Raw genomic sequence first — 25,170 nt, 5'->3', positions numbered from 1 at the left:
AAAATGGTGGTTGGAAGTGATGTTGTATCAATTGAGGTGTGCCCCAAAGTTGAGCGCAGGGAGGAAAAATAGCCTCAATCTCCTGTGCAGTTGTCCATCCCTGTTCTTGAATTCTATAGAATTCAAGAATTCAAAAGAGCAGCATAAGGAGATCTCTGCTTCAACTGGACAGTAATTTTTAACATGTCTTCAATAAAATGCTACTGCTTAAATTTCACTGTTCTCATCTGGGAAAGCATACATTCTCATGAAATTATGCAGAAGAAAGACTAATTTGCTACCATGGTGCATATTACTGTACCGTCTTCCAAATTTTGGTTTTAACTCTATTGTATGTTAACTCAGTTATTCATTCTATTGCAGTGATGGTAAACCTTTTAGGAACTGGGTGGCCAAACTAAAAGGCATTCCAGCACTGGGAGTTACCTGGTGCTGGGGGCAGGACTTCCAGGGGGTGGGATTTTTGGGGGGACTTCCACCCTCTAGGGGCAGAACTTCCACCTTCCAGGGGCATGACTTCTGGGGCAAGACTTCTCCCCCACTCTCCCGGGCCTTCAGCTGCCTCTCCAGAGATAGGCGGAGGCCCAGGAAGAGGAGAAACAGACACACACCTTTTCCTCCACCTCCCCCACACCCTCCCAGGCCTTCAGCTGCCTCTCCAGAGACAGCTGAAGGCCCGGGATAGCTGGTAGGAGGAAAAACAGGGGTACCCAGAAAAATGGTTTTGCATGCCATCTCTGGCACACATGCCATAGGTTTGCCACCATAGATCTATTGCAACCAACCCATATATGCTTTATCATTGCAAAAACAAATGGTTATATTTAAACAATATATTTGCATACCTACAACAGGTGATCTTATTGCTAACTTTGTGTTTATTGACTGACTTCTGTTCAGGAGACCACAGACCTTCAAAAGAAGATAGCACAACAGTGAAATTGAAGCTATTTTGTCAAAATTATAAGAAACATTCACTTTTTTAAAAAGGTTGTGAAAGTTAGGCCCTCCTAAATATGTATTCAGACATGTATTCCATGGCCCACCTATCCTTCATGATATATCTTATCTTAGTTTATTTCTACATGACACAACAACTTAACATTTATGCACCACACAACAACTTAACATAATATAACTCAACACCAACCATCAGAAGGACTAAAGGGAGCAACCACACTTCAGTGGCAAAGATTTACATATGGAAAGCCCTAGGTTCAGTTACAAGCAACTCTTGTCAAAATGATTCCAGGTAATACCTGATGTAAAAAAAACAGACTTCACCTGAAACCCTGGGAAGCTGCTGCCATTTATGAACTTTAACATGTCAGGTGACCAAACAAACACAGCTTCCTACATGTCTCATACCGTAGTGTCTTGGGGGTTATGCATTTTGGCCCTCCTGCCAGCAGAAAAGGTGGGGGCAATTCCCTGTGCCCTTGCAGGATTTTTTTGTGCACATCCACAGAATCTATTCTGGAAAGTAATGAGACTTTCAAAAGGAGCTGTAGTGAGTAAAGGAGAAGGGGGAAGCTCCATGGCGTGAGGAAAATTCAACTCACAACGTTAATTGTTGCACAGCTTACACCTATGGTGTTGAAATTACTACATCCTTAATGCTATGGGAAGCTGTAAGATTAGGCTCTAAAGAGGTCTAAAATGAGGAAGACATACCAAAATCACTGGAGGAGCAGGATGCCAATTGGTGTGTAACAGGATTATAGGATACACATTGTATGGAATCATTGTGCCTGAAACAAATTGACCAATAACACTGAAAAAGCATTCTGAAAAGTAGCTAACTTAAACAAAAACCTTTAGAAATAATCTGAAGAAGAGCTTCACTGAGAGCTTTATCACATGACAAAAATAAACCAACATACATTGGCAGACAAGTGGTTTTCTACTTACCACTCTGTATGATGCCATAACACTTCTGTTCTCTTTCCAGTGACACTCATAAAAGCATGCCTTTTGCTAAATGGATTTTTCCAGTGTGAAAAAAGACACACTTTTATGGCCATCTCTCTTGGGAAGAAAACAAAAGTGCTCCGAGGGCATGCAGAGAGGTAAGCAAAAAAGCCACTTCTTTCTCACTGCATGTCAGCTTTCTTTTGTCATGCGACAAGACTCTGAGTTACCATACTATCACAGGAGTTGAACAAAAATTAGACCCAAACAAATAGGTTTCAACAAATGTTCAGGTGTGAAATATTAATCTGAAAAGAAAAATCATATGAGCATGAGGAAAATTACATAGGTATATCTTGCACTTTTCTTTGCAATCCTGATAAATACACAGTGCTAATCATAAACACTTATTCATATGTCCTATCTTAACACCTTAGATGGTGTAATTTAAGCAACTTTTCCTTAAGATTTTGTTTTTCATAAATAAAATTCTTGATGCCATTTTGATCCTAGGTAAATGCATTATTATTTCTCTAGGGCTTTTAAAAGCTAAGTTTTTATATAAAGTTAATTTGATTCATCTGTATTTCAGCTGCTACTGATTCATACTGTATTTTGTGTGCATATGTTTTTACTTTTTACTAATAGAAGTACTTGTCTGTACACAGATTGAAATAGCCTCCAACAGAAAAACAGACAGATGATGGCCAAGAATTTGCCTCATCAGACATAACTATGATGACAGAGCTCCATTGCTGTAGTTACATATGACAATGTTGCTCCCTTCACAAAACCCTGGTGTTTCAACTAGCCAACATCAAAATCAAAGGATTTCTGAGGTTCTCCATATTAGGTAGTGGGAAATGATATCTGTAGCCCTCTACTAGTCATGGGGCATGTCAAGCACATGCAGCATGAGACACCCATTGGGCCCAAGGCACCTCACAAAGGAAAGGGGGATGCAGACATCACTTCCCAGCACCCCAATTTCCAGTGCTTCAGAAACCTTTCAGCTAAGGCACCAGTAGCTGCAATGTTGTTAGTCTAGCTTAGTTTACAATATTGTAACTACTGAACAAGAACTTAGCCAATGTTTTCTATTCTGAGAGATTTTACCTGAAGAATGGATAGCAATTCTTATATAAATAAAATAAAGAAATTAAAAAAGGGCCAATAAACTTTAAAATCCACATTAAACAGTAGTTAAATAGATGCAATTCTTTAACAGGGCAAGAGGAGAAACTTCTTCCAGAATAAAAAAGTAAAAAAGTAACTCAAGAGAAAGTAATTCTGATTTTAGTCTTTTTGCCAGGTCTATAAAGTATATTCAGCATGTGCAAAGCCTACTGAAACCGATAAAAGGATGTAATTTTAAAAGTAATAACATGTTCACCTCTCTGTGAAATACTGCAAACTTGCACAAATTATTAATACTGTACATACCATCACACAAATTCTTAAGTAATATCAAACCAAGCAGCTTGTTCTTTTATCCTTTTGATGACGAAGTGAAAGCACATCTTAAAATTATCTTAAAGAATCACATACTATTTTTGCAAGTGTAGCAGAAATACTGGATGTAAAGAATTTGCAATGTTAATGTTGAACTGAAGAGGAGATATTAAGTTCAAGCTCTGTACACCACAGCTAAGAACTCAGGAGTGCACTGAATATATCAAACCTTTCAAGATCTTTATGTAATGGGAACCATCCCAAGTATTAAGTTTTTCAATCTCTAGACTCTGCGATGCTTTTCTTAAATCTTGGATACAATGCTCTGCATTTTTAACACCACTCCACCTATAGGCTTGTATCATTTTCTGTTTTCCTATTTTTTTTATTCATCATTAACAGGAATAGTAACAGCAGTTGTGGAAAACTGCTATTTAAATAAATAAGATATGCAAAATCATGAAGGAATTACTTACGTGTATTTCAGGATTCCTTCTAATTTTGATGTCCAGATGATGACAGTTTTGTCTGCACCTCCAGAAGCAAAGCGCTTCCCTAGGAAATTTTGTGGAAGTCACTGAAAGTTATGAAATGTATTTACTGCAGCTTTTAATCTAAAGCACCCAGAATAATAAGGATGTGTGACTAGTGATAAGGAAATACACACTCAGGGCTCGAACAGACAGGCCAAAATAAAACTACTTCAGGTCACTTTGGAGGTATGCTGTTTAAATGACACTTGCATCTTAAGAGGCCAGGAGCTGTGCCAGAGTTGTGCTCCAGTCCTTAGGACTGGAGCGTGGCTTTGGCGTGGCTTTTGGACTCTTAAAACACATGCATCATTTAAACAGCATACCTCCAAAGTGACCCGAAGAGGCTTTAGTTTGGCCTGTCTGTTCGGGCCCAGAGTCTGAGCAGCCTGATTCTTTTTACTTCTTTGTGGCCATTGAGCCTGCAGCCTTGTTCTTCTGCCCACCATCACTTATACCAGTGTAGTTATGAGGCCACAGAGCAGCAAAAAGATTCTGGTCACAACCTGCTTCTGTATGACACTGACATAACTGGTAAGGTATGCCTCTCCTAACTAGGGTTGTAGAGTCAGTTGATAGCAATTTTGTGTGGAGTTGTAGAAATGTACCTGACTCCAAAATTACAATTGATCTTAGCAGCTAAGCAGGGTCAGTCCTGGCTAGTACTTGGATGAGAAACTGTCAATGAACACTAGGTGCTGCAGGTTATATTTCAGAGGAAGGAATTGGAAAAATCACATCTTGCCTAAGAAAACCCTATGGAGTTAATGGGCTCACCATAAGTTGACAGGTGGCTTGAAGGCATATACACACACAATATTATAACAATATATAGTAAATATATTTTTATATACAGTGCATACCATATATTGTACTTTCTCAAACAATTATTATATGCCTTTGCATATTTTCTTCCACTGGAATTTACAAAAGGTTCCTTATTCAGAAATTTTAATCAAGTAATAAAAACATGTTATAACAAAATATGGCAATATATGGTATCATTTTATAGTTAATAAAATAAATATATTTTATGTTTTATCAATATAAGTAGTCTGATGGTTCATGTGGTGGTGGTGAAATGTCTTGTACACTTGCAGGAAATTTGTTATTATTCATTAATATATATTTGCCATTTATAGAATAGATGGAGTCAGATAGCAGAAAATAGAGAAGTTGAAGGTTTGGCATAACAACTCCACAACCCCACTCCTGACATAAAGACAAAGCAAAAGAATGTCATTTCTCTGGGTAAGCCAAAGACAGAATATAAAAGCAAAAATATGTTTGATTTAAGTGTGCCATCTGTCTCACTCACACAGTTGTGAAATGTTGAAACCCATGCATGGGCTCTGCAGTAGCTTCTGTAAAATGTGATTGACATTGGACTTTTATTTGTAACTAATTATTATGATTACTGTGTAAGTATGTTCATGGAACTACATTTTTTTCTAATAGGAGGATCAGTTAAGCTTCACATTCTGCTCTCATGGGTCTATTTATTTAATTAAAATATTTTATTTCTCATCTAATACCTAGAGATCAAAAGGTGCCAAAAAATAAAATAAACTTAACCAATTTAAAATATTGTAAACAATAAATATGTTTTTAAAAGGCTAAAACATGTTAAACCATTTACAAGTTAAAAGAAGATAGTTTACAACCAGTTGAAACTGTTTAAACCAATTAATTTCATGCACATGTGCAGACTTCTGGGCAACTAATTAGATCCCAAAGGCTTTATGTATTTTCCGTTGTGTAGAACTGCTAACTCAAATAACTGAGATGCATCTATGTTGTTTTACTGGAAAAATAAAGGTAAAAGTCTCAATAAAGCAGAAGTGAGCAACTGTGCAGATCAGGGCCATTTTTCTACCTGTGCACCCCACCCCATGGCAGTCAAAACATTCTCACAGAAGCAGCATCATGTCACTTTTAGCTTTGATTATTAGTTGAAAACCAACCATTTTCCTTCTTTCTTTTTTCACTTTTTGTGAAGAATAAGGGGCCCCAAATTGCTATGTTTTTGTGGTGGTTTGAAGTGTTATGGGATGTTTGGGACTTTTTTTTATGAGATGTAGGGGTCTCCAAAGATGCTATAACGCATGGATTAGTGGTAACACGTTTTTAAGTGATATGATGCTCAATACAATTAGCCCTCCATTTGTGCAGGGGTCCCCCCCATGAAAACAGAGGCTTACGTGTATTCAAGCATAGTGCCATTAGAAACAATGTGCATAATCAAGGTAAGATTCGTGAGTTAGGATGTATGACTATACCTTCCATCTAGTATTTTATTTTGTACATCTTTTTGACCCATAAATCAGATTGATACAGTCAATTTTTGTATCAACAGGAAAGTTAAAAACATTTATGAATAATAGATTGGATTATAAGAACAAAAGATAGCAACTCCTTTTTGACAGTGATGTTTCTCTGAAACATGAGAGTTTGATCAAATAACAGATAGATGGAGAAATCTAGAAGGTTCAAGTTACCATCTTTTGCATAAGCTACACAGAATACTGTCTCCTTATGTGCTTTCAAGGGCTGGATTAATGTCCCATCAGAAGTGTCATAAACCTGTAGAGATAAAATATGAAGTGTAAGACTTCAAATGCAAAAAAATCAACACTACTGGGCAGAAAGTTATTTTGTTGACTAGAAGAAAGTTAAGCTATACAAGAGTGCCCTCTCTGTTCAAAGTCTTTCATGAATTAATTGCTTTTTAACATAATCAAAACGAATCGCAGTTCTGCAGTTTGACACAATTCTCGAAACGTGTTTTATTCCACAAAGGAGTGAAATGCTTAGCTAGATTACACTACGGCATGCATCAAGATTCCAATTAAGAAATCAGATATAATAAATAAAGAAATAAAACTCATACCAATAATCTGTTCCCAGAAGCAATTATCAGCTGAGTCCCATCTGGCTTAAATGCAAGGTCATAAATACTGTGAAAATAAATATTAAAAAAAAGTGTGAAAAGACTAACTGAATTCTAATTTATCTCCAATATTTTTCCGTGAAGTGTTTCCATGTGACTCCTGGATACAGGCCATCATCATCCACAAGATGTTTCTATAAGATGCCCATTTGTGGATGCATGTGCAGAAGTAATATTCATATACCAGAACTGTCATTTGTATATTTCCTTAAGCCTATACTGCCAGCTCACCATACGCATGGACCCCTTATCCACGGATTCAAATGTCCACAGCGTGAAAATATTCAAACAATATATAAATTCTGAGAAGCAAACCACAGTTTTGCAATTTATATAAAGGGACACCATTTTACTGTCCACTGTATGGTATTCCTTAGAGAATCTGTATCTGTGGAGAGTGGGAAATTGAGGATTTAGCTCATATTTTGTTCAAGTGTCATCTGTACCAACAGGAAAGAGATCAGTATCTTGGTCCCTATATCAAAATAACAATGTTTTGGATACCCATGTCAGAATCTCTTACTTCATGAGTGGCCAAGATCCAAAAATATCTATGATCACAGCTCGGTTTTTACGTAAAGCCATACAGTCGAGAGTTAGACATCTGGGGTCAATGGGGTAAATTGAAGAGGCAATGACGAATTCTGATCTGTGATCCTTCATGTTCAATTTTATTACTTTATGTTTTACCATCTTAATGCTGTAATATATTCAGTTTTATTCTTGTTGCCCATCAGTTTTATAACTATGTTATAACTATGTTTCATTTTTAGGTACTTTACTTCTAATGTACTTATATTGTTTTACATTTATATGACATCCATACAGTAGTTTATATACATTTCTGAGTCTGTGTTATTACATTTTAGCTCTTTTCTAATCGCCACAGAATTTCTATAAGGTTTTATAGTGTGTTTTACTTGTTTTGGTGTTATTTTGTGTTATTTTGAAATGGCCTAAGTTGTGCTGATCAATAAACATTTCTATTTCTACTATCCACTGTAATTAATGGAACTCGAACATCCACAGAGTTTGGTATCAATGTGAAGGAGGGGGTGTCCTGGAACCAAACGAAGCAGACCCTAAGGGCCCACTGTATATTGCCTACAGCTCCTGGTATTAGGGTGCTATGTATCAGATCCCACCTGATCTTGGAAGCTAAGTAGGGTTAGGACTTGGATGGGAGACAGCAAACAAATCAGAGTTGAAGAGACCACTAGGGCCATCCAGTCCAACCCCATCCTGCCATGCAGGAAATCCAAATCAAAGCATCCCTGACAGATGGCCATCCAGCCTCTGTTTAAAGACCTCCAAGGAAGGAGACTCTATCACCCTCCGAGGGAGTGCATTCCATTGTCGAACAGCCCTTACTGTCAGGAAGTTCCTCCTAATGTTGAGGTGGAATCTCTTTTCCTGCAGTTTGCATCCATTGCTCCGGGTCCTGTTCTCTGGAGCAGCAGAAAACAAGCTCGCTCCCTCTTCAATATGGCATCCCTTCAAATATTTAAACAGGGCTATCATATCACCTCTTAACCTTCTTTTCTCCAGGCTAAACATCCCCAGCTCCCTGAGTCCTTCTTCATAGGGCTTCATGGTTTCCAGACCCTTCACCATTTTTGTCGCCCTCCTCTGGACACATGGCTCCAGTTTCTCAATGTCCTTTCTGAATTGTGGCGCCCAGAACTGGACACAATATTCCAGGTGAAGCCAGAGCAGAATACAGTGGCACTATTCCTTCTATTGATGCAGCCTAAAATCGCATTGGCCTTGTTAGCTGCTGCATCACACTGTTGACTCATGTTCAACTTGTGGTCTACTTTCTCAATGTCCTTTTTGAGAAATCCCAGGCCACAATCTGCCCACTGTTCAGGGCTATAAAGAAAAGGGTCAGAGAATGGCAGATTAGGTAAGAAAGGTAAAAGATTAAAGGGGGGGGGGTTCCAGGTACCTGAGCCTCCAGCTGAGAGGGGGTCCCTCTGGAGCCTGAGCAAGTGAAAGACCAGGGAGAGGGCAGTCTATAGGACCATCATGCAAACGTTAAGCGGCTACTCCACTCGTGAGTGCTGACGGGACTCTTACCACTGTTCCGCCTTATCTCTCCAAGTCAGCGCTGCTCGCATGGCGCCCCCTCTTCCTTGGGCCGCTCCCTCCCTCCTTTCTCTTTATTCCTTTACTTATTTATACATAAAGACGCCAGGAGGACTCCCAGGGCAACGCGCATGCGCACTCCTCCTCCTCCTCCTTCCTTCCTTCCCCAAGCCGCGCTTCGGGCATTTAGGAAAAGAGAACGAGAAAGCCACGGGGCGCACGCACATGCGCACTTCCTTTCTTAGCCTCCTCTGCCGAGTTTCAGTTAGGAGGCGCGCGCGCGCGAACAAGAGTCGCCGCGCTAAAGGCACACGCTAAAAAAAAGAATCTCAGCGGGAGTTCTCGCGAGACGTTGCTTGATTCGACTCCCTGTCCCTTCCTTTTTCCTCCTGGCGGCGGAGAAATGGCGGCTGCGGAGGGAGCAGTACTGCGCATGCGCGTGTGTGGGATATGGGTTCCCGCCTTAAACAGAGAGGAGGAGAAGCAAAATGGAAGTGCAAGAAGCGACACAGCTCCCTAATAAGAAGGATGGATTTAGCCACGGGAGGAAGGGGTGAGGGGGCGAGCTATGGAGGGCGGGAGGCAAGAGTGGGCCACTGTCGGTCCTCCAGGTCTTGTTGGACTACAGCCCCCATCATCCCTCAGCATTGCTAGGGCTGATGGGAGTTGTAGTCCAGCAGCATCTCGAGGGCTTCATGGTCCTCCATCCCTTATAATAGTAATAATGATACCAGTGTTTCCCAAACTTTCATCCTCCAAATGCTTTCTGCTTCGCCTCCCAGAAGCCTTCTCCACTTTGGCCAACAGCCAGGAATTCTGGGAGTTGAAGTCCAAAACATTCAGGGGACCAATGTTTGGGAACCACTGCCTAATGCAGCATATATATAATTTTATTATTATTATTATTTATCATAGACTTTTACACACTCACATATATATATATATATATATATTCTTTTATTTCATTATTTATTATATTATTTTACTATTATAGCCTTTTACACATATATATTATTTAATTTTATTATTATTTATTATAGCCTGTTATACTTTCATATATATGCATATATATATATAATTTTATTATTATTTATTATAGCCTTTTACACTTCTTTTATATTAATAATAATAATAATAATACATTTTATTTAAAGACCGCTATTCCGCAGTGATCATAGCGGTGTACAGTAAAAAATTGCAATACAATACAAAATACAATGTGAGAGTTAAGGATTCCTTCAGGCAGTCCCTGATGTTGCTGATATTATTATTATTATTATTATTATTATTATAGTCTTTTACACTTTTCATTTTTTAACAAAGAAAAATCGCATCTCACTAAATTTTCACTCCGGCCGCATGAAACTATTGTATTTTCTTTATTTCATTTCTGCACCACCTTTCTCCCAGGAAGGGACCCAACAAGGCGCCTCACCGGATAAAAACCTTTTTGAAACTTTACAATATTTTAAAAAAAACAATTAAAATCATGTTGTTAAAACAGTATAAAATTAACACAATAACATACAAAATTTAATTCTTGAGTCTCTGACTGCAGAATAAATGATCTTATCATCAACGTAACTATCTACGTGTAAATGCATTCCAGGCTGTATCCATGATAATGTAATTTAAAGGTGTAATTTTAATTTTGCTAGTTGTTTTCTGTCACAACTATTGCCGTTACGTTCAGTGATATATGGGAATGACAACTTATGAATGTGTCTGTTGTGTGTGCCTTTAAGTCGTTTTTGACTTATGGGAACCCTCAGGTGAAGCTATCATGGGGTTTTCTTGGCAAGATTGGAGGATGCCTTCCCCTGAGGCTGAGAGAGTGTGACTCGCCCGAGGTCACCCACTGAGTTTACATGGCTGAGCCAGTAATCGAACCCTGGTCTCCAGAGTCATAGTCCAGCACTCAACCATTACTCCGCTGTTATCTTCTGGAACCCAGCCATGAGGGTTGAAGAAGAATGCAGCCATGGAATATCTGAACGTTAGCGTTGTGTGAGACTAGGGTTAAACCTGTAAATTGTTGACTATGTTGCACAGGAGTTTTCTTGGAAGAAAAACCATTGAATTTAGAGGGAAAACCCACAGGATTAGGCTGCATATGTTTGTAAGTATGTGTGAGAGCATATATTTCTGGAGAGTATAAATCCTGGAGATTAATGGATTATGGAAGCGAAAGAGGTGAATTAATTTGAATTAAGAAAGCATGAACTTCCTTCATGGATTGATTAGACCAAAGATCTGTTCAGCCCAGCACTCTAGGTGGCTTGAGAGATGAGACTTTTACTATACAGTTGCCCTTTCTCAGTCATAGAATTTAATGAGGAACATTCAGATGTTTGCTTTCACTTGTAAATCTCCCTGGTTATTTTACCCTTTAAAAATCATACAAGGAGGAAAAGACAGAATATTGACTGCAAATGTCTTCTGACTGATATTGTTAAGAGCCATCTGGCTGGAGGTGTCCTCTGTCAAAGTGACTAGCCAGATAAGTATCAGAATATTTTAATAGTGATCACTGCAGCATTGTATGTTGCATGGCAGGGAAAGGCTTTCTTTAATTTAACCTGATTTTAGTGCCAGTCAGTTTTCAATGTCAGTAAAAAGAGGTTCCACTGTATGAGAATAAGTGAGACACATTTCTATGGAACTATTTTATTTTTATTTTTTTATTTTTCTTCCTGTGTCTATAAATAGTAGTAAACCAGTGCTGGGGTAAAATAAGAAGAGCTGTGAGAAGTGCAGAAAAGGACAATTAATGATGTAGAGGTTAGAGCAGCTTCCACACAAAGAAAGGTTGCAAAGACGACCCCTTCTGATGGTCTTGTGTTCACTTGCAGTGACAACGAACATGTGGCAGAAGATGAAGAAGAGAAGAGAGAACTTGCAGCAGAGCACCTCAGTCCCGAAAAAGAAGAGATTGAGACCATCCAGTGGAAAGACGATGAAGCAGCTGCGTCTTTATCAGCTCCTCTGTGTCACAAAGGTGTTCCAGAAGGATGGGAAAGGATAATAAAGCAAAGGCGGACTGGAAAAACAGCAGGAAAATATGACATATATTTTGTCAGGTAATGCTAATTGTGGTACAGAACAGAGAAAAGAAAGTATTAAAAAGAATATATATAGTGTATGAATACACAGCACAGAGATGTTTCAGTTAACAAAGCAGATGTTTTCCTGGGCATTACATTTTACCAGAAAATTTGGAATCAGGGGCATAAGTAACATGAAAAGAATAGGGATAGGTTCCTATACCTAAAAAGAGGAGTTCACTACAAACATGAAATGAAACAGCCAGATCGGGAAACCTTTACAAGACAAAAACAAGTAAACAAAAACATTTTGAGCCTTCTAGAGACTCCATGAAGGCATCTTCTAGACAGGATCCAGGGATTTTTTTTTTCTAACATGCTGAGGGGTAAATGGTGAGGCAGGCTTATCATCATTGTGTGATTTCCAGTCACTTCCGACTTACAGTAAACCTAAGGCAGACCTATCACAGGGTTTTCTTGGCAAGATTTGTTCAGAGGGAGGTTGTCTGTGCTTGTCTCTGAGGCTGAGGGACTATGACCTTTCCAAGGTCACTCAAGCAGGATTCAAACCTTGGTCTCCAGAGTCATAGGGAGAGTAACTGAGGTACTTATCTGATTTTGATGAATGAGTTTCAGGTTATTCAGTATGATGATGTGGATAAGTTGCTTGGAGAGGTGAGGCCAACTGCTAGTCTGTTAGAGTCTTGTCCATAATGGCTAATTGGCTGCCAGAGGAGGACTGGCTAATCAGGTGGTGAAGGTTTATTTCTTTAGTTTAAATGCCATTCTCTCAGAAAGGGGCCCAAGGAAGCTCATAGATAAAATAGTTTTTTTAAACTTTACAGTAAAAATTTGAAAACAATTAAAAATGATTTTGCCAAAATAGTATAAAATCACATAAAACATACAAAAGTTAAAAACATAAACATAGTTGGATGAAATAGGTGGATTAGTGATATATCCATCTATATTCCAAATATTCCAGAATCATTTTTGACTGCCTTCCAGACTCACGTGGCAAGAAGAAGATGGAAGTTGTAGTCCAACACATCTGAAGGGCACAAGGTTGGGGAAAATTGAGCCCACCCAGTACGATGGAATACTGAATCCAATTTCAACTGGATAAAAAAGAGCCACTTCCTTTCTGCCTTTCCCTCAGCCAATGCTTGGTGTTTCCTGAGAAATTACTAGAGTCTACTTTAGTGCTCCAACATGTGTTCTTTATGTTGATCAACTCAGTGCTTTATAAACACTGCTGAATAGAGTATTAGCATGTACAAAACACCACATGTTGATTTAATGGTTTCAGTGTTGGACTGTGACTGTGGAGACCAGGTTCTGATTCCCCACTTGGCCATGAAACCCAATGGCAAGCCCTCTTTGAACAAATATTGTCAAGAAAACCCCATGATAGGTTCACCTTAGGGTCAACATAAGTCAGAAATGACTTGAAGGCACACAACAACAAAACTGTATGGCACATCTTTTTTGTTGTGGTTTCCTCCTGGCACCACACTCAATCTGTAAATGTATTTCAGAATAGTTTCAGTATGGTTTCAGTTTTTGTGTGTATGTGTGTGTTTTTCCAAAAACATGTATTTGGAATATAGATGGATATATCACTAATCCATCTATTTCATCCAAATATGCAATAATGAACTAATTCGCTTTCTTTATCTCAGTCCTCAGGGAAAGAAGTTGAGATCCAAACATGCTCTTCTGGATTACTTTAAAAAGAACAAAGAAACTGGCCTTAAATTAGCGGATTTTGATTTTACTGTCTCTGTTCAGAAGAATACACAAAGAACCAAAGAATCTAGCACTATAACTGTGAGATCAGAAGCAGAGAACTCTCACACTAGGAGCCAGATTCTAGATCTTGGACTGCAAAGCAGTAAAAGAGAGGATACCCTGCAAAATAAAATATTGCCATTTCAAACCACTGCTGGAGATCTGGAAAATATTTCTATCTCTTTGCAGGGTGAGTCCACTGCAGATGATAGCTCAATGGACTGTAATTTCAAAGCCAAAGGAAAGGGTACTGTTGGAATAAGGATTCAAATAAAGAAAACTAGAAACACTTCAAAAAATAGAAATTTGGATGATGGCCAAAACAAAAGACAGAGGATACCATCACGTAAAAAACAAGGGGTTGAAAACTCTAAAAAAACAAGACGAAAGAATAAAGTATGTGTTCCACACTTGAAGGATGACATTCTGTTTTCCCAGCCAGAACTGGAGCAACACATTGAACCAATTGCAAGTCTCTTGGGACAGAAGTCAGGCACGGACGTTTTAAATTGTGATGAGGGTCACAGTGGTGTAGTACCAGCTGATGAAAACGTTTCAGGACTGGAAATGCAGAGAAATTTGATACTGCCAGAAAACCAGGACTTAAAGATTGCTCTCAGTGTGGACGTTTCGCAGACATGTGATGAAAGATGTTTTACTTCAGTAAAAGGTATATATGTCATTGTGAAGTGCCCTTCTGAAATTCTAGAAATGATACAAACTAATCGAATAGAGTCTGTAAGTAACAGAGCACTTTGTGGCCATTGTCTTTGTGCTCTATAGCGCTAGATCTGCACCAGTGAATCTTTGCTTCTGCTGGAAGAAGGAGATGCAGTATTTGTAATTCCTCAATGCTCCTCTAGAGGAGAAAATCTTCCAAAGCAGTACAAGAAGGGAAGCTTCAGGGAAAAGAGTGAACCAGTGAGATTGCCTCTCCACACTTTTCCTTCAGTAGGGGTCTTCACTGGATCTGGGCACAAACCTAGTTCTAGTCATACAGTTTGATGCAGCTACTTTCCCTCTGAGTATATTTTCCTCCAAATAATGTTGACCACCATGTCTAATTTATATTGTTTTCCTTCATTGCATGGTGCTCTGCATGGTAATTGACTATCTCACTGGTTCTTGATAAGGAAAATCACTTGCCTGCATCATGAGATGATGTGCTAGATCTGGGAATCCTTACCAAGTTTACGAATGACACAAAACCTGGAGAGGGTAGCTATCACCTTAGGAGATGAAAACAGAGTTTAAAAGGATCTTGATAAATTAGAAAATTGGGCTGAAAGTAATAGAATGAAATTCAACAGAAATGTAAAATTATACATTTGGGCCATAAAAACTAAATGCACCCCTTATAGAATTGGGTTAGGAGTACTATATGTGAAAAGGACCTTGGAATTATTGTTGGTCATAAATTGAACATGAGCCAGCAGTGTGATGCTGCAGCAAAGAAGGCAGGTAATATTTCAGCCTACTTTAACAGAACTGTAGTTTCCAAGACAAAGGAAGTAGTAGTCCCACTATATTCTTGTACTAGTCAGATGAAATACTGCATTCAGTTCTGGGTGCTTCATTTTAAGATGGATGTAGACAAGTTGGAGCAGGTTCAGAGAAGGGAAATATAGATGATAGGTATGGAGAACAAAACATATGTGGAAAGATTGCGGGAACGGAGCATCTTCAGCCTAGTGAGGAGAAGACTGAGGAGGTGACATGGTTGTACTGTTTAACTATCTAAAGGGCTGTCACAGAGACATGTGTTCAGATTTGTTCTTTGCTGCTCCAGAGGGTGGGACCTGGTCTAATGGCTATAGGTTATGGGAGAGTAAGGGGATTATCACATGGGAGGGTTACCATCACTAAAACGTTCCTAAAGCATTCCTAAAGCACAAAGATGTAATAGCTGGTTGCTCTTGTAAATCATCATGAGACATTCCCTCACCTCTCCCATTGCCAAAGCGTTTGTGGAGCAGCCATTTATTCAATAACAGGAACTTCCATTATTGATGGGAGAGATGAGGGGACGCCTCAATGACAATTTACAAGTGCAACCAGCTATCACATCTTTGCATTTTAGCGACGTTTTACTGACAGTAAGCCTCCTGTGTGATACTCCCCTAGATTTCAACTGAACTTCAGACAGAACTTCGATGGTACCAATTACCTAAAGAGGGTTGGGACTCTTTCTCTGGACATCTTCAGGAAGAGTTTAGACGGTTACCTGCTGTGGATGCTCTACCTGGACTTCCTACATTTAGAAGGGGATTGGAGCAGAAAGCCGATAAAAAATTTTTTTTCAAAAATAACAGAGCGAGGGCCTTGAAAAGAGCACAATAGCTCTCATTCCATCGCTTACTAATGAGGATATTCCTCTAGGCAATAATATTATAACAGAATTAATAGTGCTTGTAAGAGAGCAAACAATGCTATGTTCTAGATTCAAAGCAAATTATATATTTGCATGTATTCTTTATCTCGCGTTTTGACATTCAGAGAGCCGTATTCGAAGAACACAAGTGGGAAGGAGGAAAACCAGTCCATATTTTTCCAGTAAATTCAGCAAAGAAGGTAAATGGTTATGTGTTATGTGGCTACGTATTATGGGAGTTATAAAATCTCCCATAGTATCTGCAGCCGAGTCCTAACTGTACTTGCATGTGAGTGTGTGAGTGCCTTCAAGTCGCTTAGTGATTTATGACAACCACATGAATTTCATAAGGTTTTTCATTATTTTCTATGCTGCTTAGGGCTGATGGGAAATGTAGTCAAAAAGCATTTGAAGGGCCAAATTTGTTAACCCTCATTTAGAACTCTGGCTAATAAAATAAAGTAGAGTCAGCCCAATGTTTCCCATCATGATTTGTACTCACTAAGGATTTATGCATACCGCTGTCCTCAGTAATGACTGCAGCTTTGGTCAAGCAGGTGGAAGAGGAAGGTTTGCAACATTAGTAGACATATCTTAGTTACTGTGAACAGTACTGCTGATGATTTCATAGAAACTATTGAAACAGCTCCATGACTCAGAAAATAGCTTACCAGTTTCTTTCTTTTCTGACTAACACAGATGGCTTTAAATAATATATTTTATAAGAAAACAAAAGCAATTTATAGTCACATTTTGGTTTTATGTGTTTGGTTTTAGTTCCAAGCCCACCTAAAAGAAAGGCCTTTAAAAAATGGACTCCACCTCGTTCACCTTTTAATTTGGTCCAAGAAACACTCTTTCACGATCCATGGAAGCTTCTTATCGCAACAATATTTTTGAACAAGACTTCAGGTAAATAAGGACACCCCCTTCCACAGCAAAACAAGAAGAAACTGCTTCCCTGTTATATAATCCAAGCTGTTGTACATGAATCAGACAGTTATGTCAGGCATTATGTTGCTGGACTGCAACTCCTATTAGCCCTAGAAGCACAGTCAGTGGTAAGTGATTATGGAGACTGTGGTCCAACAGTATCCAAAGGGTCTTAAATTTCCTGCCCCTGAATTATGTGAATGGAGTCATTCATTTAAGCATTTTCAGCTGGTAAAGACTTGTGGACCTGTCCAAATACTTGCTTGATTCACATACACTCCCCAACAATGTGGAATAGTAGTTGGAGCAAGCTGGACTGGGACAGGACAGAGACGAGTAGCAAAGTTGTCCTTAACCTCTGCAAAATGAATTAGTGCTACTAACACAATAATTCAATTTGGGCATTGTTTGAGTATATTAAAATGGTGATCATTCAGAAAAATTTAGCTGACAAATTTTCATGAGCATTCTGAAAATAAATCTATTTCTGCAGATTGATTTTCTACCATGGAACTCACATGCACTTAAGAAGCTCATAATGTATTCCAGATATAATTATCTGTCTTGCTGTTTTATAGACAGCTGAAAGCTATGATTGAAAACATGATTCACCTCAAGTGACTTCTGTGTAGGAAACTGATTTATAGCAGCTGTTATCAACCTTGCAAAAGATGTTTGTACTTACATTACTATTCACAGTATCTTATTTGTAACTAGGAAAAATGGCCATCCCTGTGCTATGGGAATTTTTCAAGAAATATCCTTCACCAACAGTAGCAAGAACTGCAGACTGGAAGGAAATATCAGAGCTCCTTAAACCACTCGGCCTGTATGAACTCAGAGCGAAGACCATCATCAGATTTTCAGGTAACTTTGTGTGGGTCCATAGTAGCCATATTTAGAACTTGTATATGCTTTCTGAGTATTGAGGGTGTTTTTTGTATACCAGAAATATATAACCTGAGACCACTGGCTGTTCCTTATTCAACACTAAAATTAGGCCAGACTTCATCCACTTTTTCCTACAACCCAGCTGAGCCTCCAGGAAAAAAATGATGTCCTTTGGCTTCCAATATTGTTGCTAGGAGTATGAATCCAGCAATGTTGTTGGAGATCATTGTGTGGAGAGAACAACATGCCTTCCCATTAGAAATGGTGTTGCTTTTCAGATTAGTTACTACCACCAGGAGGGCCTTTACCACCTCGGCCCCCAACCTCTGGAACTCGCTGCCCGCCGAGCTCTGCTCGGCCACCTCCCTGGCCCAATTTAAGAAGGGGTTGAAGACATATCTTTTCGAGCGGGCCTACCCCTGATTCTACCCCCCAGTATACTCTCTCTCCCCTCCTTCATCAGCTGGTTGAGCTGGCATGAGTTTGCTTGTTTTTATTGTAATGTTTTTAATGTATTTTAATATTTTTGATTGTATGGATTGCTTGTTGTACACCGCCCTGATTTCTAGAAGGGTGGTATAGAAATAAAATTTTATTATTTTTATTATTATTATTATTATTATTATTATTTGAGCCTGGAGTTACTGCTATTATCAGCAGAGAAACAGCACCTGATAATCACTGAGGGATGGGAGAGACACATTAAAGTCTGTCTAGTGGTGCAACAGTCAAGTGATTCCTTGATCTCAACGGATTTAAAGCTCCCACTCACATTGTTAACACACAGCCCTACATTATCATGTTCTTACTAGTTAGAAACAAGGGGCTCCAGTGAGCAAAAATAATGTCTGTTTGATACACTGAAGTGATAAAAAGGATGCACTTCTCCTTAGTACAGTTGTACTGTGCCTTTGTTTTTGCATTTTAAATAAATTTATGTAGTTCTCCTTTCCTAGTTCTTGCAAATGTAGAAGCACTAGAATTTAATGAAATCCACCCCAGATTTTTTAATACTCGATCTTGTTCCCTAGATGAATATTTGGTCAAACAATGGAAGTATCCTATTGAGTTGCATGGAATTGGAAAATATGGAAATGACTCTTACAGGATCTTCTGTGTCAATGAGTGGAAAGAGGTAACAGAAATGCTGCAATGTGCATAAATCCATGAAAGATCATGAGGGCCTTATTATCTAGAATGGACTGTTGGTGGTACTCAATCTAGGCCTCTTTCATATATTGCAAGACCTACAGTTGTGGCAGTATGGTGCATGAACTAGAATGCTACGTAGAACTACTGGAAATACTAGTATGATCCTTTGCTTTGTCTTAGTAGTCCCAAAAGAGGTGTAAGGGATCCAGTGTATTCTTCTTGCAGTGCTGCCAGTTATCTCAGTTTAGGCCTTGCAGGTGTAGGAGCAGTTAGCTCTCTGAATGTGGTTTGTGGCAACACAGACGGAGCAGGATTGTCCAAACCCTTCTGACTTTCATACTCTGTCTTATTTTGTGCTGTTCAAGATAATTTTTTTCAATATATGTGTATGTGTATAATTTTGTCATCTTACTTCCAAGATATGAGATGCTATTTTAGCTATTGGAAAATATTTCTATGGAATAAAGTAGCTAAGACATAATGTATGGCCATTCTCCCATTGTTTCTAGATGTTACAGTATCTCCAACAGTTTGACCCTGTTCTTGTATGCTCAGAAATAAGCCTAATACTGCTCAGTTAGGTGAAGGTTCAAGTGTATTTGCATAGCATGAGCCATCATGGTGTTGTTTGAGAATTGGACTTGGACCCTAAGACAGGAGTTTGAATCCTCCTTGACCATAGAAACCTGGGCAAATCCCAGCCTTCTGCTGAAGAAATGTGGCCTAGAAAATCCTGTGATAGGGTTGCCATAAGTTGGAAATGACTTAAAGACAAACAATAACAAACATTTGCACAGATGAACTCCAAGATGATTCCCACTGTCTGTTTAATTGCTGCAGGTATGATACAAATTTTATGTTTCTAAATTTTGATTATTTTTTTTCAGGTACAGCCACAAGATCATAAGCTGAATATATATCATTCCTGGCTTCGAGAAAACTACGAAAAACTGAACCTTAATAATTAATACTATATAGACATGCCTTCCTGTTTCCAAAAACATCTTGTTGCTCTCTCAGTTATGATAAATATAACTATTATTTGTATACATATTTGGACACTTTGAACACTATATTAAATTCTAGTGTGGGTTTGTGTACATAATATGTTCAGATATTGTAATTAAAGTTGACTAGGAACTGTTTTTACATAAATGGCAGCTTGTTCAAATCATTCAGTCTTTCATCAGGGCAAATATCAAATTGTGGAACATGTTCACCATTACTAAAATACAATTTTAGTGCAAAATAATCTTTCAATAGATACTACAGTGGATGGAGTTTTGTATCGTATTCACCTTTAATATATAAGAAATACAATTCCAAGAGATACACACTTGACCTATAGGCTCATGCACTCCCTGACTTCCTTCTGCCAATTTTGAGTGCTTCAAATGGACAGTAAGTGATGCAATTAATTACTCAGCCAACATTGGAAGAAAGGAATTTGTACAGACTGCTGGAGGGGAAGGCTGAAAGCAGAGCTCAGAAAGGTTGCTTTCTGAAGCTGTTATAGAATCCACCAGCCAACGAGACCAGTGGTTATGCTGGGCAGGTTCTGGAAGCTGTATTTCAATAATAATTTGTCTAAGTTTGCAAAATGATCTTGTAGCACCTTTGAGACTAACCAAACAAAAGACATTGTAGTATAAAGCTCTCATAGACATGGTCTGCTTCCTTAGATACAAGTTCTTGAAAGCTCAGTCTCAAAGGTGCTACAAGATCTCTTTGCTTATTGATATTTCAGACTAACACAGTTCTGTCTCTGAATCCATTTTCCAAGTTTTGTAAAGGGTAACTGTATTGACAGAAAGATCCTCAAAGGTTATGTTGAATAATAGATGTACAAGACATCATTGCTCAAAAAATGCAGCTGCCTACTGGGGCCCTGGCCTCTGTCTCCTGCTCCAAAAGGAGAGTGAAAGGGTTGCAGTGTGGCTTTGCAATGCTGTCGTTCTGAGTACATGAAACAGTGACTTCCATGTCACCTGGGAAAATTCCTCCATATGATATTAGCTTGTCTTTGCCAGATACAAATGATTTGCTCAATTTATTTTTAAATATCTGTTTATTACATTATATCCTTCTTTTCTCCAATGGTACTTTTTGAGCAAAAAGGAATTGTTCTTAAATTATTCAAAGACATAGCCGTGTTTGTCTGGAATATCAGTATGCAAAGGGATCTTGTAGCATCTTTGAGACTAACTGAAAGAGAAAAGTTGTAGTGTGAGCTTTTGTGGTTGCATCTGGGGAAGTAGACTGCAATCTATGAAAGCTCATGCTACCAGCCTTTTTCTTTCAGTTAGTCTCAAAAGTGCTACAAGATCCCTTTACACCCTGCTTTAAATGATTGTAAACTTACAATGATGAAAATTGAACAACATGGCAAAGTAAAGGTGCATGTTTGAAATATTAAATGTGAAGTTTTTTGTGGGCTTTTCGGGCTATGTGGCCATGTTCTAGAAGAGTTTCTTTTCATTCTCTGAAGATTCCAGCCACAGATGCTGGCAAAATGTCAGGAAGAAACTCTTCTAGAACATGGCCACATAGCCCGAAAAGCCCACATAAAGCTATGGACGCCAGCCATGAAAGCCTTCGACTTCACATTAAATGTGAAGTTTCAGTAGAAATGTTGGAATTTCACTTCATTATGAATATAGTTACATGTAAGCTAATCCCAACTGATTCCAGTAGAATTTACCTCTAAATAATGTTTCTGATAAAAAAAAATGGCTTCCTAGCTAGAGCTGTATATATTTATTAAAATATTTTAATTTTTTAAACATTTACAGTATTTTTATCCCGCTCTTTTATCATGAGATCTCAGGGCAAGCCAGCATGGTGTAGTGGTTTGAGTGAGTGTTTGACTAAGAGGCTGTACAGGCTGGCATTATACACTGGCCTCAGGGCAGAGGGGTGTGTAATATCCACACAACGTACACCGTGTGCCCAACTACATGGTGGGCAGTGTCACAGCGCTCCTTTGCTGCTGTGTCCAGATGATGCAGTGCCAAAAGAAACACCAGAAGATGCCCGGCAGAGGCAAAGTCACCATTTCCAAAAAGGAGCCCCTTTTTGCACCGCAGAAATGCCAGATTGGAGCCATGACATGTACCACGGCCCTGATCTGGCACTGAAAGGGACTTCAGCAGGCTGCTCCCAAGGGGTGATCTGTTTAGCCCCTCAGTCTCTGGAAACCAGGGTTTGAATCCCAGCTCAGCCATGGAAGCCCACTCCTGGACTATTGTTCAGCTCCTCGGCCACTTTAACTTGGGCAGCCACAAGTGGCACTTTTCCAGGGTGACCAGACATCCTCCCTTCCCAGGACATGTCCTACATTTCAACCTTATTTTAAAGAGGAATTCCAAAGCATCCTCCATTTTGAGCATGCCTGAGAAGCATGAATTCACATTTCTATGAAGTGTTTTGAGCTTTTGTTTTCTCCAGAGGAGAAATTCCCACATATCCTCCATTCTGAATATGACTGAAGCATGAATTAACATTTCTATGAAGTGTTTTGTGCTTTTATTTTTCTGTCCAGGAGGAGTTTCAAAACATTCTCCATTTACAGCATGACTAAGAAGCATGATTAACATTTATACGAGTGTTTTGAGCTTTTTATTTTTTGTCCAGGACAGAAACCTGGCAAACCTCCTCTTAGCAAACCTTGCCAAGAAAAACCCTTGGGGTTGCCATAAATAAATAATTCCAAAAGGTACTCATTTTCAGTTGCCCAGAGGGCCTTCTCATCACCTGCTCCTAAATCACGGAACGGCCTGTCGGAGAAGACTGTCAAATTTACCACTCTGGATGGCTTTTTTAAAAGAAACGTCACAGACAGACCTCTCCCGACAGACCTTCCCTGATCGATCGATCGCCTGGTCCCACCGATACAGATTGTCCAATAACTGCCTCAAGATGTCCTGCACCAGCAATTACTACTTTTACGACACATTACTTGTATTTAATGTCGTTGTTTCCTTACATGGATGTTTTAGAAAGAAGGATAAGGGGATTATGTAATTGCTATGTCTGTAATTTGTATTGATGTAATTTTGGTTGTGACCTGCCTTGATCATTTGGGAGAGGCGGGATATAAATAAAAATTACTATTACAGTCGGCCCTTCTTATACACGGTTTTATACACGAATTCAAGCATATACGGTTCGAAAATGTTCCAAAAAAGTATAAATTTACCTTTATGTTCCACTTTTTATTAGGGACACCATTTTGCTATGTCATTATATTTAATGGGACTTGAGCATACAGTACATGGATTTTGTTATACATGGGGGATCTTGGAACCAAACCCAGCGTATAACAAGGGTCCACTGTATTATTATTATTGTTAAGTCGAAGGCATCCACGGCCGGCATCCATAGTTTTTTTGTGAGTTTTAGGGGCTAAGTGGCCGTGTTCTAGAAGAGTTTCTTCCTGGCATTTTGCCAGTATCTGTGGCTGGCATCTCCAGAGAATGCTGTGTGTAAAGTGTGTGTTACACTGTGTGACCCTGGGCAGTATATATATATATATATATATATATACACACACATACATACACACACACACACACACACCATTCTTCCATGCCAGCATTCAATGAAGATGCCAGCCACAGATGCTGGCGAAACGTCAGAAAGAAACTTTTAGAGCACTGCCACGTAGCCCGAAAAACCCACAAAAAACTATGGATGCCGGCCATGAAAGCCTTTGACTTAATTTGTTATTTATTATATCATATTATTTGTTATATATTTATTATTTTGTTCTTTATTATTTAATTGTCATGCCCAAAAAACCCACAAAAACTATTATTATTATTATTATTATATTATTATTCTGTATTGAGGCTGCTCCTGCCCCCTCAGCCTCAGAGGAGGTCCATGGCAGCTTCCCCCTCATAACAAATGGAGGAAGGCCCTGAAGGGAGGCCCAGGGCAGGCCAGCCACAAAATGGCGGCCGCGGGGCCCAGGCGGCGTTCGGAGCTGCGGCTCCAGCGCCCAATCAGGGCCGGGCTTGCGGCCTTGTTGCCCTGGCGCCGGCCAAAATGCCGCGGTGCCCTTGTGCCTTAATGGGGGCACGTAAGTGAGGGGCTGCTGCTGAGAGGGAAGGAGAGAGGCCTCCCCGGCGGCGCCATGATGATGGCCAGCATGGAGCGCCTGAGCTTCTCTCCGGAGGCCCTGACCGCCTCCCTCTCCAGCCTCGCCGCAGGGCGAGTGAGCTGCACCCAGAGCCGGTAGGTGGGCCTCTGGCGCCACACTGGGGAAACAACCCGGTTTGACACCGCTTTAACTGTCCTGGCTCAATGCTAGGGAATTCTGGGAACTGTAGTTTTTGTGAGGCATTTAGCCGCCTCTTTCAGAGTGCTCTGGTGCCACAATGAACTGCAGTTCTCATGATTCCCTAATATTGAATCAGGGCAGTTAAAGTGGTCTCAAACTGGAGTGTGAAGTCTGGATTTTATGTGTCCGCACCGCAGGAATTGTCCAGCTTGGTACTGCTTCAAGGGCCATGGCTCAGTGCTATGGGATTGTGGGAACTGTCATTTGTTGTGGCCCTAGAGCTCTCTGACAAAGAAGGCTAAATATCTCATAAAGCTACAATTCCCAGGATTCCATAGCACTGAGCCATGGCATTTAAAAGGGGTGTCAAACCAGATGATTTCTGCAATGTGGATGCAGCCATGTTGTGGTTTGGGGACAGGAATGGAAAGCCAAGAAAGAGAAGGAGAGAAAACGTAATGGAGCCCCCTGAAAGAAGTCAATGGCCTCTGGAATCCCGAACAAAACCATTCCCAGAGCTTGGAAGAGTTCCTGCTTTGAACCACCACTCCTTGCAGCTTTCCTCCCAGATCAAGGTGACCAGAAGTCCTCCTAATCCAGGACATGTCCTACATTTCAACATTCTATCCAGGAGGAATTCCAAAAGGCCCTGCGTTTTGCACATGGCTAAGAAGCATACATTTATATTCATATGACTGTTTTTAGCTTTTATTTTTCTTGAATGCCCTACATTTTGTGGCACCTTGTCCTCCTTTGTGGTTAGGACATCTGAT

The 25,170-nt window shown here is 39.5% G+C and overlaps 3 protein-coding genes across 10 annotated transcripts in view; 2 read left to right on the top strand and 1 right to left on the bottom strand.

Annotated features, from left to right (window-relative positions):
• IFT122 (intraflagellar transport 122) overlaps positions 1 to 9,131 on the bottom strand; it is an 89,264-nt gene extending 80,133 nt beyond the window's left edge. For 5 of the 6 annotated variants that reach the window (XR_006102091.1, XM_042450964.1, XM_042450967.1 and 2 more), the window contains exons 1-6: positions 8,923 to 9,131; positions 6,784 to 6,850; positions 6,392 to 6,476; positions 3,840 to 3,918; positions 1,675 to 1,751; positions 846 to 912 (exon numbers count right to left, since the gene is read on the bottom strand). Coding sequence is in view for 4 of the 6 variants with exons in the window: in XM_042450964.1 (XP_042306898.1) it covers positions 846 to 912; positions 1,675 to 1,751; positions 3,840 to 3,918; positions 6,392 to 6,476; positions 6,784 to 6,850; positions 8,923 to 8,963 (416 nt within the window). In the remaining 2 variants the exon portion in view is untranslated. Of the gene's footprint in view, positions 1 to 845; positions 913 to 1,674; positions 1,752 to 3,839; positions 3,919 to 6,391; positions 6,477 to 6,783; positions 6,851 to 8,791; positions 8,862 to 8,922 lie in introns of those variants that run through there. The other variant, XM_042450968.1, reaches the window with a different exon arrangement.
• A 175-nt stretch (positions 9,132 to 9,306) lies between these two features.
• MBD4 (methyl-CpG binding domain 4, DNA glycosylase) lies at positions 9,307 to 21,911 on the top strand. The gene is made up of 8 exons (XM_042450969.1): positions 9,307 to 9,484; positions 11,784 to 12,011; positions 13,658 to 14,436; positions 16,263 to 16,337; positions 16,915 to 17,049; positions 17,788 to 17,937; positions 18,993 to 19,096; positions 20,001 to 21,911. Exons 1-8 carry the CDS (start codon positions 9,420 to 9,422, stop codon positions 20,079 to 20,081), a joined length of 1,617 nt encoding a protein of 538 aa, XP_042306903.1. The 5' UTR covers positions 9,307 to 9,419; the 3' UTR covers positions 20,082 to 21,911.
• Positions 21,912 to 24,036: 2,125 nt separating this feature from the next.
• The window catches only part of EFCAB12 (EF-hand calcium binding domain 12), a 19,083-nt gene continuing 17,949 nt past the window's right edge, over positions 24,037 to 25,170 (top strand). For 2 of the 3 annotated variants that reach the window (XR_006102390.1, XM_042454059.1), the window contains exon 1: positions 24,037 to 24,351. Coding sequence is in view for 1 of the 3 variants with exons in the window: in XM_042454059.1 (XP_042309993.1) it covers positions 24,251 to 24,351 (101 nt within the window). In the remaining 2 variants the exon portion in view is untranslated. Of the gene's footprint in view, positions 24,352 to 24,461; positions 24,973 to 25,170 lie in introns of those variants that run through there. The other variant, XM_042454060.1, reaches the window with a different exon arrangement.

This window comes from Sceloporus undulatus, chromosome 2 (assembly GCF_019175285.1).
Source record: "Sceloporus undulatus isolate JIND9_A2432 ecotype Alabama chromosome 2, SceUnd_v1.1, whole genome shotgun sequence".
Lineage (NCBI taxonomy): Eukaryota > Metazoa > Chordata > Lepidosauria > Squamata > Phrynosomatidae > Sceloporus > Sceloporus undulatus.
This window is presented reverse-complemented; position numbering and strand designations above follow the sequence as displayed.